The sequence below is a fragment of the Salvelinus namaycush genome, chromosome 23, assembly GCF_016432855.1.
Source record: "Salvelinus namaycush isolate Seneca chromosome 23, SaNama_1.0, whole genome shotgun sequence".
In the NCBI taxonomy this organism is placed as follows: Eukaryota; Metazoa; Chordata; class Actinopteri; order Salmoniformes; family Salmonidae; genus Salvelinus; species Salvelinus namaycush.
The window spans coordinates 4,743,451-4,758,147 of NC_052329.1; the positions used below are offsets into that span (position 1 = coordinate 4,743,451).

Here is a 14,697-nt window from a genome sequence, read left to right on the forward strand (position 1 = left end):
CCCTTTTATCTGTGGATTAATTGTAGAGTAGAGGACCTTGTGCATTTGAGGTAAAATAACAACCCAATGTTTATATCCCAGGAGAAAATTAGCTAGCAACAGTAAGCTAGCTGTATATGTAAAATCTATATGTAAAATATATGTATCAGAAAAGCTGTAAAAAAATATATATTTGTCCTCTGAAGAGGGGGGTTGGTGAGGGGTTAATAATATATATATATTTTAGAGCAACAGCAAGCTAGCTAACTAAATTGCCATAGATGTTTAATGCTTTTCGACCTGTCCCCAAATGAATATAGTTGGTTCAGAGTTCGTTTTGATATTTCAACCTGCGTGTCCTGATCGCGTCTGGTGTTGGTAGATAAAATCAACATGCGCGTGATGCACGTCCGTGGTCAGCATGTTGGCCTGGGACTGGAGTTTGGTTTTAGTTCTGGCGTTGGGTCTCCTGTGGTGGGCTGGCCTTATCCTTATCCTCGACCGTAGGGTCCTAGAGGGCCACCAGGCGGTTTGAAGAGCTGACTGGCCTTCTGCTGATGCCCCTCCTCTTCCAGTAGGTTCAATTTAACTAGGCAAATCAGTTAAGAACAAATTATTATTTACAATGGCAGCCTACCCCGGCCAAACCTGGACGCTGCTGGGTCAATTTTGCACCGCCCTATGGGACTCCCAATCACGGCTGGATGTGTTACAGCCTGGATTCGAACCAGGTCCTGTAGTGATGCCTTTTGCACTGAGATGCAGTGCCTTAGACCGCTGTGCCACTCGGGAGCCCACCTGCAAGGGATTGGGGACGGAAGGGGTCAAAACATGCTTAGTTAGTCAAACAGGGCGCTCTCAAGCCTCCCATTTGTTTCTCCAGTCGTCTCACCTGCATGTCGAGCCCGGCTGAGACCAAATTGTTGGCCCTGAGAGGATGGGAAGCCACAGATGAGACGATGTTGATGTGTCTGTGGAGCTCCTGTTTACTAAGCCCCACCGGCAGCTCTAGCACCCTCATCGCTCCCGAGTCATCAGCCACAGCCAGCACAGCCTGTCTTATTCAGAGCCAGAGAGTTGGCACATCTTTACAACACTGTATATACAGTGGGGCAAAAAAGTATTTAGTCAGCCACCAATTGTGCACGTTCTCCCACTTAAAAAGATGAGAGAGGCCTGTAATTGTCATCATAGGTACACTTCAACTATGACAGACATAATGAGAAAAAAAATCCAGAAAATCACATTGTAGGATTTTTAATGAATTTATTTGCAAATTATGGTGGAAAATAAGTATTTGGTCAATAACAAAAGTTTATCTCAATACTTTGTTATATACCCTTTGTTGGCAATGACAGAGGTCAAACGTTTTCTGTAAGTCTTCACAAGGTTTTCACACACTGTTGCTGGTATTTTGGCCCATTCCTCCATGCAGATCTCCTCTAGAGCAGTGATGTTTTGGGGCTGTTCCTGGGCAACACGGACTTTCAACTCCCTCCAAAGATTTTCTATGGGGTTGAGATCTGGAGACTGGCTAGGCCACTCCAAGACCTTGAAATGCTTCTTACGAAGCCACTCCTTCATTGCCCGGGCGGTCATGCTGAAAGACCCAGCCACGTTTCATCTTCAATGCCCTTGCTGATGGAAGGAGGTTTTCACTCAAAATCTCACGATACATGGCCCCATTCATTCTTTCCTTTACACGGATCAGTCGTCCTGGTCCCTTTGCTGAAAAACAGCCCCAAAGCATGATGTTTCCACCCCCATGCTTCACAGTAGGTATGGTGTTCTTTGGATGCAACTCAGCATTCTTTGTCCTTCAAACACGACGAGTTGAGTTTTTACCAAAAAGTTATATTTTGGTTTCATCTGACCATATGACATTCTCCCAATCTTCTTCTGGATCATCCAAATGCTCTCTAGCAAACTTCAGACGGGCCTGGACATGTACTGGCTTAAGCGGGGGGACACGTCTGGCACTGCAGGATTTGAGTCCCTGGCGGCGTAGTGTGTTACTGATGGTAGGCTTTGTTACTTTGGTCCCAGCTCTCTGCAGGTCATTCACTAGGTCCCCCCGTGTGGTTCTGGGATTTTTGCTCACCGTTCTTGTGATCATTTTGACCCCACGGGGTGAGATCTTGCGTGGAGCCCCAGATCGAGGGAGATTATCAGTGGTCTTGTATGTCTTCCATTTCCTAATAATTGCTCCCACAGTTGATTTCTTCAAACCAAGCTGCTTACCTATTGCAGATTCAGTCTTCCCAGCCTGGTGCAGGTCTACAATTTTGTTTCTGGTGTCCTTTGACAGCTCTTTGGTCTAGGCCATAGTGGATTTTGGAGTGTGACTGTTTGAGGTTGTGGACAGGTGTCTTTTATACTGATAACAAGTTCAAACAGGTGCCATTAATACAGGTAACGAGTGGAGGACAGAGGAGCCTCTTAAAGAAGAAGTTACAGGTCTGTGAGAGCCAGAAATCTTGCTTGTTTGTAGGTGACCAAATACTTATTTTCCACCATAATTTGCAAATAAATTCATTAAAAATCCTACAATGTGATTTTCTGGATTTTTTCCCCTCATTTTGTCTGTCATAGTTGAAGGGAGAACTTGCACAATTGGTGGCTGACTAAATACTTTTTTGCCCCACTGTATACATAATACAACATTTGTAATGTTTTTATTCTTTTGGAACTTCTGTGAGTGTAATGTTTACTGTTCATTTTTATTGTTTATTTAACTTTTGTATATTATCTACCTCACTTGCTTTGGCAATGTTAACATATGTTTCCCATGACGATAAAGCCCCTTGAATTGAGTTGATCTCCTCCTCTCCCTCACCCTGCAGCTCCTCTACCGCCCCCTTTAGGCTCCTGGGGTTCAGTACGCTCACCATCTCCATGTGGTACACATACAACAGGCGTGGAGCCGCCGGCGAGAAGACGGAGACTAGCTAACACCGCTCCCTTCTGGTTCCACATTGTTACCTCACCCTCCTCGGAGCCAGAGGCTAGGAGACACTCTGGACCCCCAGAACCCCCCCCCCCCCACATACAGCACAGGGGTGGAGTGGCCCTCACACCACTGCCTGCTGGACATGATCACATTGGCACACCTGGGCTAAAGCAGAATACATACTACATAAGTGAGTTTTAGTCAAGCTGGTATCTTTTGCTAACAGTGTCATGATCCTGTACATAGCTAGCTTTAAAGGAATACAGCTACAACGGGCGGCAGGTAGCCTAGTGGTTAGAGTGGAGGGACGGCAGGTAGCCTAGTGGTTAGAGTGGAGGGACGGCAGGTAGCCTAGTGGTTAGAGCGTTGGGCCAGTAACCGAAAGGTTGCTAGATCGAATCCCCGAGCTGACAAGGCAGTTAACCCACTGTTCCTAGGCCGTCGTTATAAATAAGAATTTGTTCTTAACTGACTTGCCTAGTTAAATACAATTTAAAAAATGATACAACAGTGCAGACAGTTTTGATACAGTAGAAGTAACTGGTAGTTACAGATTATTACACCAGATAATATGATTTACCCAAGGATTTTCAGAATCCATGACTGGAAGTTAGGGGAGAGTGGGGTGACTGGACGTTAGGGGAGAGTGGGGTGACTGGACGTTAGGGGAGAGTGGGGTAAGTTGAGCTAAAGGGTAAATTGAACCACCCTTGTTTCTAGGAAACCGGACACAACATATAAAATGTGACTAAATACTCAGAACCATGTAAACACCTGTACAAGTTCGGCTTGTATGTAAACACCTGTAGAAGTTCCGCTTGTATGTAAACGCCTGTACGAGTTCGTCTAGTATGTAAACACCTGTACGAGTTTGGCTTGTATGTAAACACCTGTACGAGTTCGGCTTGTATGTAAACACCTGTACGAGTTTGGCTTGTATGTAAACACCTGTACGAGCTCGGCTAGTATGTAAACACCTGTACGAGCTCGGCTTGTATGTAAACACCTGTACGAGTTTGGCTTGTATGTAAACACCTGTACGAGTTCGGCTTGTATGTAAACACCTGTACGAGCTCGGCTAGTATGTAAACACCTGTACGAGCTCGGCTAGTATGTAAACACCTGTACGAGCTCGTCTAGTATGTAAACACCTGTACGAGTTTGGCTTGTATGTAAACACCTGTACGAGTTCGGCTTGTATGTAAACACCTGTACGAGCTCGGCTTGTATGTAAACACCTGTACGAGTTCGTCTAGTATGTAAACACCTGTACGAGTTCGGCTTGTATGTAAACACCTGTACGAGTTTGGCTTGTATGTAAACACCTGTACGAGCTCGGCTAGTATGTAAACACCTGTACGAGCTCGGCTAGTATGTAAACACCTGTACGAGCTCGTCTAGTATGTAAACACCTGTACGAGCTCGTCTAGTATGTAAACACCTGTACGAGCTCGTCTAGTATGTAAACACCTGTACGAGCTCGTCTAGTATGTAAACACCTGTTCGAGTTCGTCTAGTATGTAAACACCTGTACGAGCTCGTCTAGTATGTAAACACCTGTACGAGCTCGGCTAGTATGTAAACACCTGTACGAGCTCGGCTATTATGTAAACACCTGTACGAGCTCGTCTAGTATGTAAACACCTGTACGAGCTCGTCTAGTATGTAAACACCTGTACGAGCTCGTCTAGTATGTAAACACCTGTACGAGCTCGGCTAGTATGTAAACACCTGTACGAGCTCGGCTAGTATGTAAACACCTGTACGAGCTCGTCTAGTATGTAAACACCCGTACGAGCTCGGCTAGTATGTAAACACCAATACGAGCTCGTCTAGTATGTAAACACCTGTACGAGCTCGGCTAGTGAGCATGTGTCTTGTGCTAGAAATCTGAACGCACTGCTAGCGCTTTGAAAAGTTGATGTAATTATACTTTCCTGTGGATATATTGATAAATATTGTCTCACATTCCTATCTCAAAAAGGACCAACCGCACGGACAACCGGTAAATAACTTTTAAAATATAATTGTGTTCAAAATTCTGACTTGTAGAGGTCGTGAGAGGAAACTTTCCCGATTCAATGCAATTCAACGTTGGGTTGCCAGGCAACCTAACCCATCTTACCTAACTCCCAGTCTAATCGATACCAAAACGTATTGGTTAAATAACATTATCTGGTGTTGCAATCTGTAGTTACACAAAACAGTACTTAACCTGTAACTCACAGTAATGGATACCAAAAATATTATATCGCATTAACGATCTGTAGCAACAGTAACTGGTAGTTCTATAAATAGTTCGCCGTACAGGTTTTGATACCAGTAACTTGTCGGGTTATCACGTACGCTAAAGTCATGATATTAATAATAAACATTTATATTAGTGTCTTGTTTATATAGTGTCTTATTTTAATGGGACAGAAGCGAAGCGCTAACCATGTATGTTTGCCATAGAACACTGAAGCAACGCTATGCTAGCTAAGTTAGCATGTCAACTCAACTGTCGAAAAGACTTTAGCTTGAAGTCAATGGTGAAATCTTTGCTAATAATGCATATGAAGTCAAAGCTGTCAGGACATAGCATAGCTTAACACATCACCACTAAATGTTAAGTTTATATGGGATGTTTCCAGTTTACCACAGATAGAACAATGAGACAGATATTTCACTGGACGTATAAATGTGAAACAACCCGCTTGGCATTTCCACTCACTACCAAAGAGAAGATGGAACGAGATGGATTTTGGGCAAAGTTCTGAACATTTTCTCATTAATGAAACAGAACTTTGTAGACTTTACCCTTTGCCAATGTTTTAAAAAATGGCATTGTTTATAAGGAGTGCAAAAGGTGAATTGAGTTACTGCACATGCACACGTCACAGAGTAGGCGTTCCCTAGTGGATATGCAGATGTAAATGTTTGCTAGAACCCCAACACGAGGAATCTCACTAGCTCGTGATTGGCTCTGCTCACCTCCTTCCTTGTTCTGCCCTCTATGACTCATTTGTCCCCATTGGAAATAACAGGCTGTGGTCTATCTTAGTTATAAAAAAATCTTTGACTTTACCTTTCACAAGCACATTAGTTTCCCTTGTTCGAAAAACGACTTGCAAAGTCGCACATTGATGACATCAGAGGGTAGGTAACTGACAGGTCCATCTGCATGAAAAAATCCCTAAAGCCTATTTTTCTATGAAAATGCTATCATTTCTACTAGACAGTATTAGCTTAATACATTTTTATCTCCAGTATCATCCTCAAACTGATTTATATTAAATTAGGGTAATGGGTATTATGCCTTTAGCAGTATTTACAGTACACCTATCTATGCCTGCTGACAGATTTTGTCAGGTTAGGTTACCTATCCAAATTAAATATAGCTACAGTGAACTTCTAAGGTCATGCAGGTACAAAGTACAGTTCACAGAACCTCCCTGTTTTTGATAAATGTACATGGAAAGTAATATATTTTAAATTTTTCATGCTCAACTAAACACTTTGTGTCCAGCTCTGCTGTTAGAAGTCTGTGTTGGTCGATGCTGCGGAATTCTGTTTTTCTTCTGAGATAACTAAACAGTAATGAACTTCTACAGACTAAACACAAGACTATTCAGCAGAAGTAATTCAGTTGGCTTCAACAGCAGATTAGGGACACAGTAGAGATACTCGGGTATTCAAACTCTATAACCTCTTGTGCCAAGGGATGGGCTTGAGAGAGCACACTTGAGCTAAAATAGGTCTCTTTCTCTCTCTCTCTCTCTCTCTCTCTCTCTCTCTCTCTCTCTCTCTCTCTCTCTCTCTCTCTCTCTCTCTTTGTAGAGCGGTAAGGCTGAAAATGGGGTACACAATGGTTGCTGTCCGCTGATTCATCCAAAGCTGCAGTTCTGATGAGTGTGGCCCATTTCTGGGTCAGTGAACAAAATGGCACCTGACACACTGAATGGGGAACAGACAGGGCACACCAAGGCTATAAAACATACACACACACACGTGCACGCACAAACACACGCACTCACGCTCTCAACCAAAAGTGCATTCATATGCTGACACAGATTCTCACAAACCTAAACTCACACTCCCTGTCGAAAGATTTCACAGTAAGTATATTTTGTGTTTACTTTTCAGCCTACTCTCTACTATGCATCTATTGTTTTTTTTAAAAACATTTACTGACTGTTTGTACAAATAGACATGTTTTATTCTTTCACATGCGAAATAATACAATGGTTTATTTGCAGTTCGTACTGTATCACACGTCAGAAATGGTCTTGCTGTAAAATGGTGAAGTTGTGAAGAGCTGAGCAGTGTGGGAAATCTAACGGTCGCAGGCTGTGCTGTCTTCAGATGTTAGCTGTAGGCTGTGACACACTTGACCTAAACGCGGTGACGGAACGTCCTTTTCTAACATAGTTCTACAAACTTTTGTGTGGCTAAAATGTTGGAATTTACAGTATACGATGCTCCATCGCTCTGTTGTAGGGCCCTTAGGCCACATGATGTGTTTTAGTACTGTTATATTCAAAGCCTTTTAAGAAGATATGTCCACATTATGATTTAGCTGAAATACTTGGGTTAAACTGAGAATTCAATAGGGATTGAATACATTTTCGCTTTGCTTCAGAGGACTATGGGTGAGACAGTTTGAGTGATGGGATGATGAGAAATAAATTATTATCAATGAAACTTGGGACAGAACCGAAGAGTGGAAAAGGAGTAAATGGGGAGAAATGCATGTCATATTTCAGGCCACAATGGTCCTTAAAGCCTGAGGCCTTTGAAAGAATGCTGACAGTGGGAAAAGATGAAAGGCATTTTACTGTTGAAGCCCTTGTCGAGTGTTATCACAGCTGTCTCTGCTTCTAGCTACTGTCTGTGTGATCACAGCTGTCTCTGCTTCTAGCTACTGTCTGTGTTATCACAGCTGTCTCTGCTTCTAGCTACTGTCTGTGTGATCACAGCTGTCTCTGCTTCTAGCTACTGTCTGTGTGATCACAGCTGTCTCTGCTTCTAGCTACTGTCTGTGTGATCACAGCTGTCTCTGTTACAAGCTACTGTCTGTGTGATCACAGCTGTCTCTGTTACAAGCTAGTGTCTGTGTGATCACAGCTGTCTCTGTTACAAGCTACTGTCTATGTGATCACAGCTGTCTCTTTTACAAGCTACTGTCTGTGTGATCACAGCTGTCTCTGTTACAAGCTACTGTCTGTGTGATCACAGCTCTCTCTGCATCTAGCTACTGTCTGTGTGATCACAGCTGTCTCTGCTACGAGCTACTGTCTGTGGACAGCTGTCTCTGTTACTAGTTACTGTCTGTGTGATCACAACTGTCTCTGCTTCTAGCTACTGTCTGTGTGATCACAGCTGTCTCTGTTACAAGCTACTGTCTGTGTGATCACAGCTGTCTCTGCTACTGTCTGTGTGATCACATCTGTCTCTGCATCTAGCTACTGTCTGTGTGATCACAGCTGTCTCTGCATCTAGCTACTGTCTGTGTGATCACAGCTGTCTCTGCTTCTAGCTACTGTCTGTGGACATACAGGTCATTTATTCTATCTCTATCTGCTCTGACCACAGGCAGCAGTAGCAGCAATAGCAGCAGTAGTAGCAGTAGTAATGGAAGCAGTAGTAGCAGCAGTAGTAGCATTAGCAGTATTAGTAGCAGCAGCAGTAGTAGCAGCAGCAGCAGCGGTATTAGTAGCAGCAGCAGTAGTAGCAGCAGGATTAGTAGTAGCAGCAGAAGCAGTATTAGTAACAGCAGTAGTAGCAGCAGTAGTTGTAGTAATATTAGCAATACCAGTAATAGCAGTAGTAATAGTAGTAATAGCAGTAGTAGTAGTAGTAGAAGTAGTAGTAGTAGTAGTAATATCAGTAGTAGTAGATGTAATAGCAGTAGTAGTAGTGGTGATGGTAGTGGTGATAGTAGTAATGGTAGGATTAATAGCAGAAGTAGTAGTCGTGATAGTACTAATAGTAGGAGTAATAACAGTAGTAGTAGTAGTAGTAATAGTAGTAATAGCAGAAGTAGTAGTAGTAGTAATAGCAGTAGTAGTAGTAGTAGTAGTAGTAGTAGTAGTAGTAGTAGTGGTAGTAGTAATAGCAGTAGTAGTAGATGTAATAGGAGAAATAGCAGTAGTAGTAGTGGTGATGGTAGTGGTGAAAGTAGTAATAGTAGGAGTAATAGCAGTAGTGTAGTATTGATAGTAGTGGTAATAGTAGTGCAAGTAGTAGTGATAGTAGTGATAGTGGTAGTAGTAAAAATAGTAATAGTGATAGTAGTGGTGATAGTAGTAGTGATAGTAGTAGTGATTGTAGTGGTGATAGTAGTAGGGATAGTAGTAGTGATTGTAGTAGTAGTAGTAGGAGAGGTAGTAGTAGTGGTAGTGTTGATACTAGTAGTAATAGTAGGAGTAATACCAGTAGTAGTAGTAGGAGAAGTAGTAGTAGTTGTGGTAGTTTTAGTAGTGGTAGTAGTAGTAGTATTGGTAGTGGTAATTGTTGTGGTAGTAGTGTTAGTAGTAGTAGTTGTGGCGGTAGTAGTAGTAATAGCAGTAGTAGTAGTAGTAGTAGTAGTAGTAGTAATAGCAGTAGTAGTGGTAGTTGGAGTAACAGAAGTAGTAGTACTTATAGTAGTTGTAGTAATAATAGCAGTACACCTAGTAGTAGTAATAGTAGTAGTATTAGTAGTGGCATGTGTAGCAGTAGTAGTAGTAGTAGTAGTAGTGGTCGTAGTAGTAGGAGTAATAGCAGTAGTAGTAGTGGTAGTAGTAGTATGAGTAATAGCAGTGGTAGTATTAGTAATAGCAGCCAAATTAGTAGTAGTAGTAGTAATATCAGTAGTTGTAGTAGTGATAGTAGGATTAATAGCAGTTGTAGCGGTAGTGATAGTAGTGGTAATAGTAGTAGTAGTAGTTGTGGTAGTAGTAGTGAAAGCTGTTGAAGTGATAGTAGTAGTGATAGTAGCAGTGATAGCAGTGGTGATAGTAGTGGTAATAGTAGAAGTAATAGCAATAGTAGTAGTAGCGGTAGTAGTAGTAGCAGTAGTAGTAGTGGTAGTAGTTGTAGTGGTACTAGTAGTAGCAGCAGTAGGTGTGGTAGTAGTGGTAGTAGTAGTAGTAATAATAGTAGTATTAGTGGTAGTAGTAGTAGTAATAATGGTGGTAGTAGTAGTAATAGCAGTAGTAGTCGAGGTATTAGGAGTAATATCACTAGTAGTAGTGGTGAAAGTAGTAGTGATAGTAGTAGTAGTAGTAGTAGTAGCAGTTGTAGTGATAGTAGTACTAGTCATAGTAGTAGTAGTAGTCACAATAGTGTAATAGCAGTGTTAGTAGTAGTAATAGTAGTAGTAGTAGTAGTAGTAGTAGTGGTAATAGTAGTAATATCAGTAGTAGTAGTAGTAATTACAGTAGTAGTAGTATTATCAATATCAGTAGTAGTAGTGGTATTAGGAGTAATATCTGTATTAGAAGTGGTGATGGTAGTGTTGTTTGTAGTAATAGTAGGAGTAATAGCAGTAGTAATAGTCGTGATAGTAGTAGTAGTGATAGTTGTGATAGTAGTAGTAGTAGTAGCAGTATTAATAGCAGTAGTAGCAGTAGTGTTAATATTAGTAATATCTGTTGTAGTAGTGATCGCAGTAGTGGTACAGGTGAAGTAGTAGTAGTATTAGTGTTGATACTAGTAGTAATAGTAGGAGTAATAACAGTAGTAGTAGTAGCACTAGTAGTAGCAGCAGTAGTATTAGTAGTAGGAGAAGTAGTGGTAGTTGTGGTAGTAGTAGTAGTTGTAGTAATAGTATTAGTAATATTGGTGGTGGTAATTGTAGTGGTAGTAGTAGTGGTAGTAATAGTAGCAGTAGTAGTATTAGTGGTAGTAGTAGTAGTGGTAATAGTAGGGGTGCTAGTAGTAGTAGTAGTGGTGGTGGTAGTAGTAGTAGTAGTAGTAATATATACAGCAATAGTAGTGGTAGTTGGAGTAATAGCAGTAGTAGTAAATATAGTGATAGTAGTAGTAGTAGTAGTGGTAATAGTAGTACTAGTAGCAGTATTAATAGCAGTAGTAGTGTTAATATTAGTAATAACTGTAGTAGTAGTGATAGCAGTAGTGGTACTAGTAGTAATTGCAGTACTTGTAGTGGTAGTAGGAGTAATACCAGTAGTAGTAGTGGTGATGGTAGTGGTGATAGTAGTGTTGATACTAGTAATAGCAGGAGTAATAGCAGTAGTAGTGATATTAGTAGTAGTAGTGGTGATTGTAGTAATAGTAGTAGTAATAGCAGTATTGTTGTATTGATAGAAGTGGTAATAGTAGTAATAGCAGTGATGGTAGTAGTGATATTAGTACATGTTTGAGTGGTAGCAGTAGTAGTAGTAGTAGCAGTAGTAGTAGTTGCAGTGATATTAGTAGTAGTAGTAGTAGTAGTAGTAGTGGTAGTAGTAGTGGTGATAGTAGTGTAATAGCAGTAGTAGTATTAGTAATAGTTGTAGTAGTAATAGCAGTAGTTGTAGTAACAGCAGTAGTAGTAGAGGTAATAGGAGTAATAGCAGTAGTAGTAGTAGTAGTGGTAGTGGTGATGGTAGTGGTTATAGTAGTGTTGGTAGTTTTAATAGTAGGAGTAATAGCAGTAGTGTAGTAGTGGTAGTGATAGTAATTATGATAGTAGTGATATTAGTAGAGATTATAGTAGTAGTAGTAGCACTAGTAGTAGCAGCAGCAGTAGTAGTAGTAGTAGTAATCGTAGGAGTGTTGATACTAGTAGTGATAGTAGGATTAATAACAGTAGAAGTAGTAGCACTAGTTGTAGCAGCGGTAGTAGTAGTAGTAGAAGTAGTAATCGTAGTAGTGTTGATACTAGTAGTGATGGTAGGATTAATACCAGTAGAAGTAGTAGTAGTAGTTGTAGCAGCAGCAGCAGTAGAAGTAGTAGTAGGAGAAGTAGTAGTAGTTGTGGTAGTAGTGGTAGTGGTAGTAGTATTGGTAGCGGTAATTGTTGAGTTAGTAGTAGTAGTGGTAGTAGTAGTAGTAGTAGTAGTATTAGTGGAAGTAGTAGTAGTGGTTAGTAGTAGTGGTACAAGTAGTAGTGATGGTGGAAGTAGTAGTAATAGCAGTAGTAGTAGTGGTAGTATTAGTAGTAGTATTAGTGGAAGTAGTAGCAGTGCTAGTAGTAGTAGTAATAGCGGTACTAGTAATAGTATTAGTAGTGGTAATAGTATTAATAACAGTAGTAGAAGTAGTAATCGTAGTAGTGTTGATACTAGTAGTGATGGTAGGATTAATACCAGTAGAAGTAGTAGTAGTAGTTGTAGCAGCAGCAGCAGTAGAAGTAGTAGTAGGAGAAGTAGTAGTAGTTGTGGTAGTAGTGGTAGTGGTAGTAGTATTGGTAGCGGTAATTGTTGAGTTAGTAGTAGTAGTGGTAGTAGTAGTAGTAGTATTAGTGGAAGTAGTAGTAGTGGTTAGTAGTAGTGGTACAAGTAGTAGTGATGGTGGAAGTAGTAGTAATAGCAGTAGTAGTAGTGGTAGTATTAGTAGTAGTATTAGTGGAAGTAGTAGCAGTGCTAGTAGTAGTAGTAATAGCGGTACTAGTAATAGTATTAGTAGTGGTAATAGTATTAATAACAGTAGTAGTAGTAATATCATTAGTAGTAGTAGCAGTAATAGCAGTAGTAGTAGTGGTAGTAGGAGTAATATCAGTAGTCGTAGGGCTGATGGTAGTGTTGATAGTAGTGTTGATAGTAGTAATAGCAGTAGTATTAGTGGTGATAGTAGTAGTAGTAGTAGTAGTAGTAGTAGTATGAGTAATATCAGTATTGTAGTAGTGATAGTAGTGATAATAGTAGTACTAGTAGTGCTTGTAGTAGTGATATCAGTAGTGATGGTAGTAATAGTGGTTGTAATAGTAGTGATAGTAGTAATAGTAGGAGTAATAGCAGTAGTGGTAGTAGCAGTAGTAGTTGTGGTGATAGTTGTAGCAGTAGTAATATTAGTAGTAGTTGTAGTAGTGGTCGTAGTTGTAATAGCAGTACTAGTAGTAGTAGTAGTAGTAGTGGTAATATAAGTACTAGTAGTAAAAACAGTTGTAGTAGTAGTAGTTGTAGTAGTAGTAATATCAGTAGTAGTAGTGGTTTTAGGATTAATAGCAGTGGTAGTAGTAGTGGTGATGGTAGTGGTGATAGTATGAGTAATAGCAGTAGTAGTAGTAGTGATAGTAGTAGAAGAAGTAGTAGCAGTAGTAGTGGTGATTGTAGTAATAGTAGGAGTATTAGCACTATTGTAGTAGTGATATTAGTGGTAATAGTAGTAATAGTAGTGATAGTAGTAGTAGCAGTGATAATAGTAGGGATAGTAGTAGTGATGGCAGTAGTATTAGCAGAAGTGATATTAGTTGTAGTATTAGGGGTTGTAGTAGCGATATTATTAGTGATAGTAGTAGTAATAGTAGTGTTAGAGATAGCAGTGGCAATAGTAGTATTAGTGATATTAGTAGTAATATTATTTTAGGTGATAGTAGTGGTAATAGTAGTATTAGTGATATTAGTAGTAATATTAGCATTAGTGACAGTAGTGGTAATAGTAGTATTAGTGATATTAGTAGTAATATCAGTATTAGTGATAGCAGTGGTAATATTAGTATTAGTGATCGTAGCTGTAATAGTCGTATCAGTGATAGCGGTGGCAATAGTAGTATTAGTGATATTAGTAGTAATAGTAGTATTAGTGATATTAGTGGTAACATAAGTATTATCGATAGTATTGGAAATGGAAGCATTAGCGATATGAGTAGTACTAGTATTATTAGTGACAGTAGTGGTAATAGTAGTATTAGTGATATTAGTAGCAATAGTAGTGGTGCTGGTAGTATTAGTGATATTAGTAGTAATAGTAGTATTTGTGATAGTAGTGGTAATAGTAGGAGTAATAGAAGTAGTAGTCATTTATTTTTTTATTTTTTTACCCTATTTACCCTATCTAACTGGGCAAGTCAATTTAACCCTTTTTAACTAGGCAAGTCAGTTAAGAACAAATTCATATTTTCAATGACGGCCTAGGAACAGTAGTAGTAGTAGTAGTAGTAGCAGCAGTAGTAGTGGTAGTAGTAATATCAGTAGTAGTAGTAATATCAGTAGTGGTAGTAGTAGTGGTAGTAGTAATAGCAGTAGTAGTAGTCCTAGTAGTGGTAGTAGTAGTAGATGTAGTAGTAATAGTGGTAGTAGTAGTTGTGGCAGTAGTAGTACTAGTGATAGTAATAGTAGTATTGGTAGTCGTGGTAGTAGTAGTAATTGCAGTAGTGGTGGTAGTAGTACTAGTAGGAGTAATAGCAGAAGTAGTAATGGTGACAGTAGTGGTAGTAGTGCTGGTAATATTGGAAGTAGTAGTATTGGTAGTAGTGATAGTAGTAGTGATGGTAATATTGGAAGTAGTAGTATTGGTAGTAGTGGTTGTAGGAGTAATAGCTGTAGTAGTAGTAGTGGTAGTAATAGTAATATCAGTAGTAGTAGTAGTAGTAATAGGTGTAGTAGTAATAGTAGTCATTTTTGTAGGAGAAATAGCAGTACTAGTAATAGTTGTATTAGTGGTGGTAGTACTAGTGGTAGTAGTTGTAGTAATAGCAGTAGTAGTGGTAGTAGTAGTGGTAGTAGTAGTGGTAGTAGTAGTGATAGTAGTTGTAATTGTAGGAGTAATAGCAGCAGTAGTAGTAGTAGTAGTAATAGCAGTAATAGTAGTAGTGGTAGTAGTAGTAATAGTAGTAGTGATAGTGGTAGTAGTAGTGATAG

At 39.9% G+C, this 14,697-nt stretch overlaps 1 protein-coding gene across 1 annotated transcript; it reads right to left on the reverse strand.

The window, feature by feature from the left end:
- Positions 1 to 14,053: 14,053 nt before the first annotated feature.
- On the reverse strand, positions 14,054 to 14,620 carry LOC120018878 (cell wall protein DAN4-like; the record flags this gene model as incomplete). Its single annotated transcript, XM_038962099.1, has 1 exon — positions 14,054 to 14,620. A coding segment is annotated over one exon (567 nt), but the record flags the coding sequence as incomplete, so codon positions are not given.
- Positions 14,621 to 14,697: the final 77 nt, after the last annotated feature.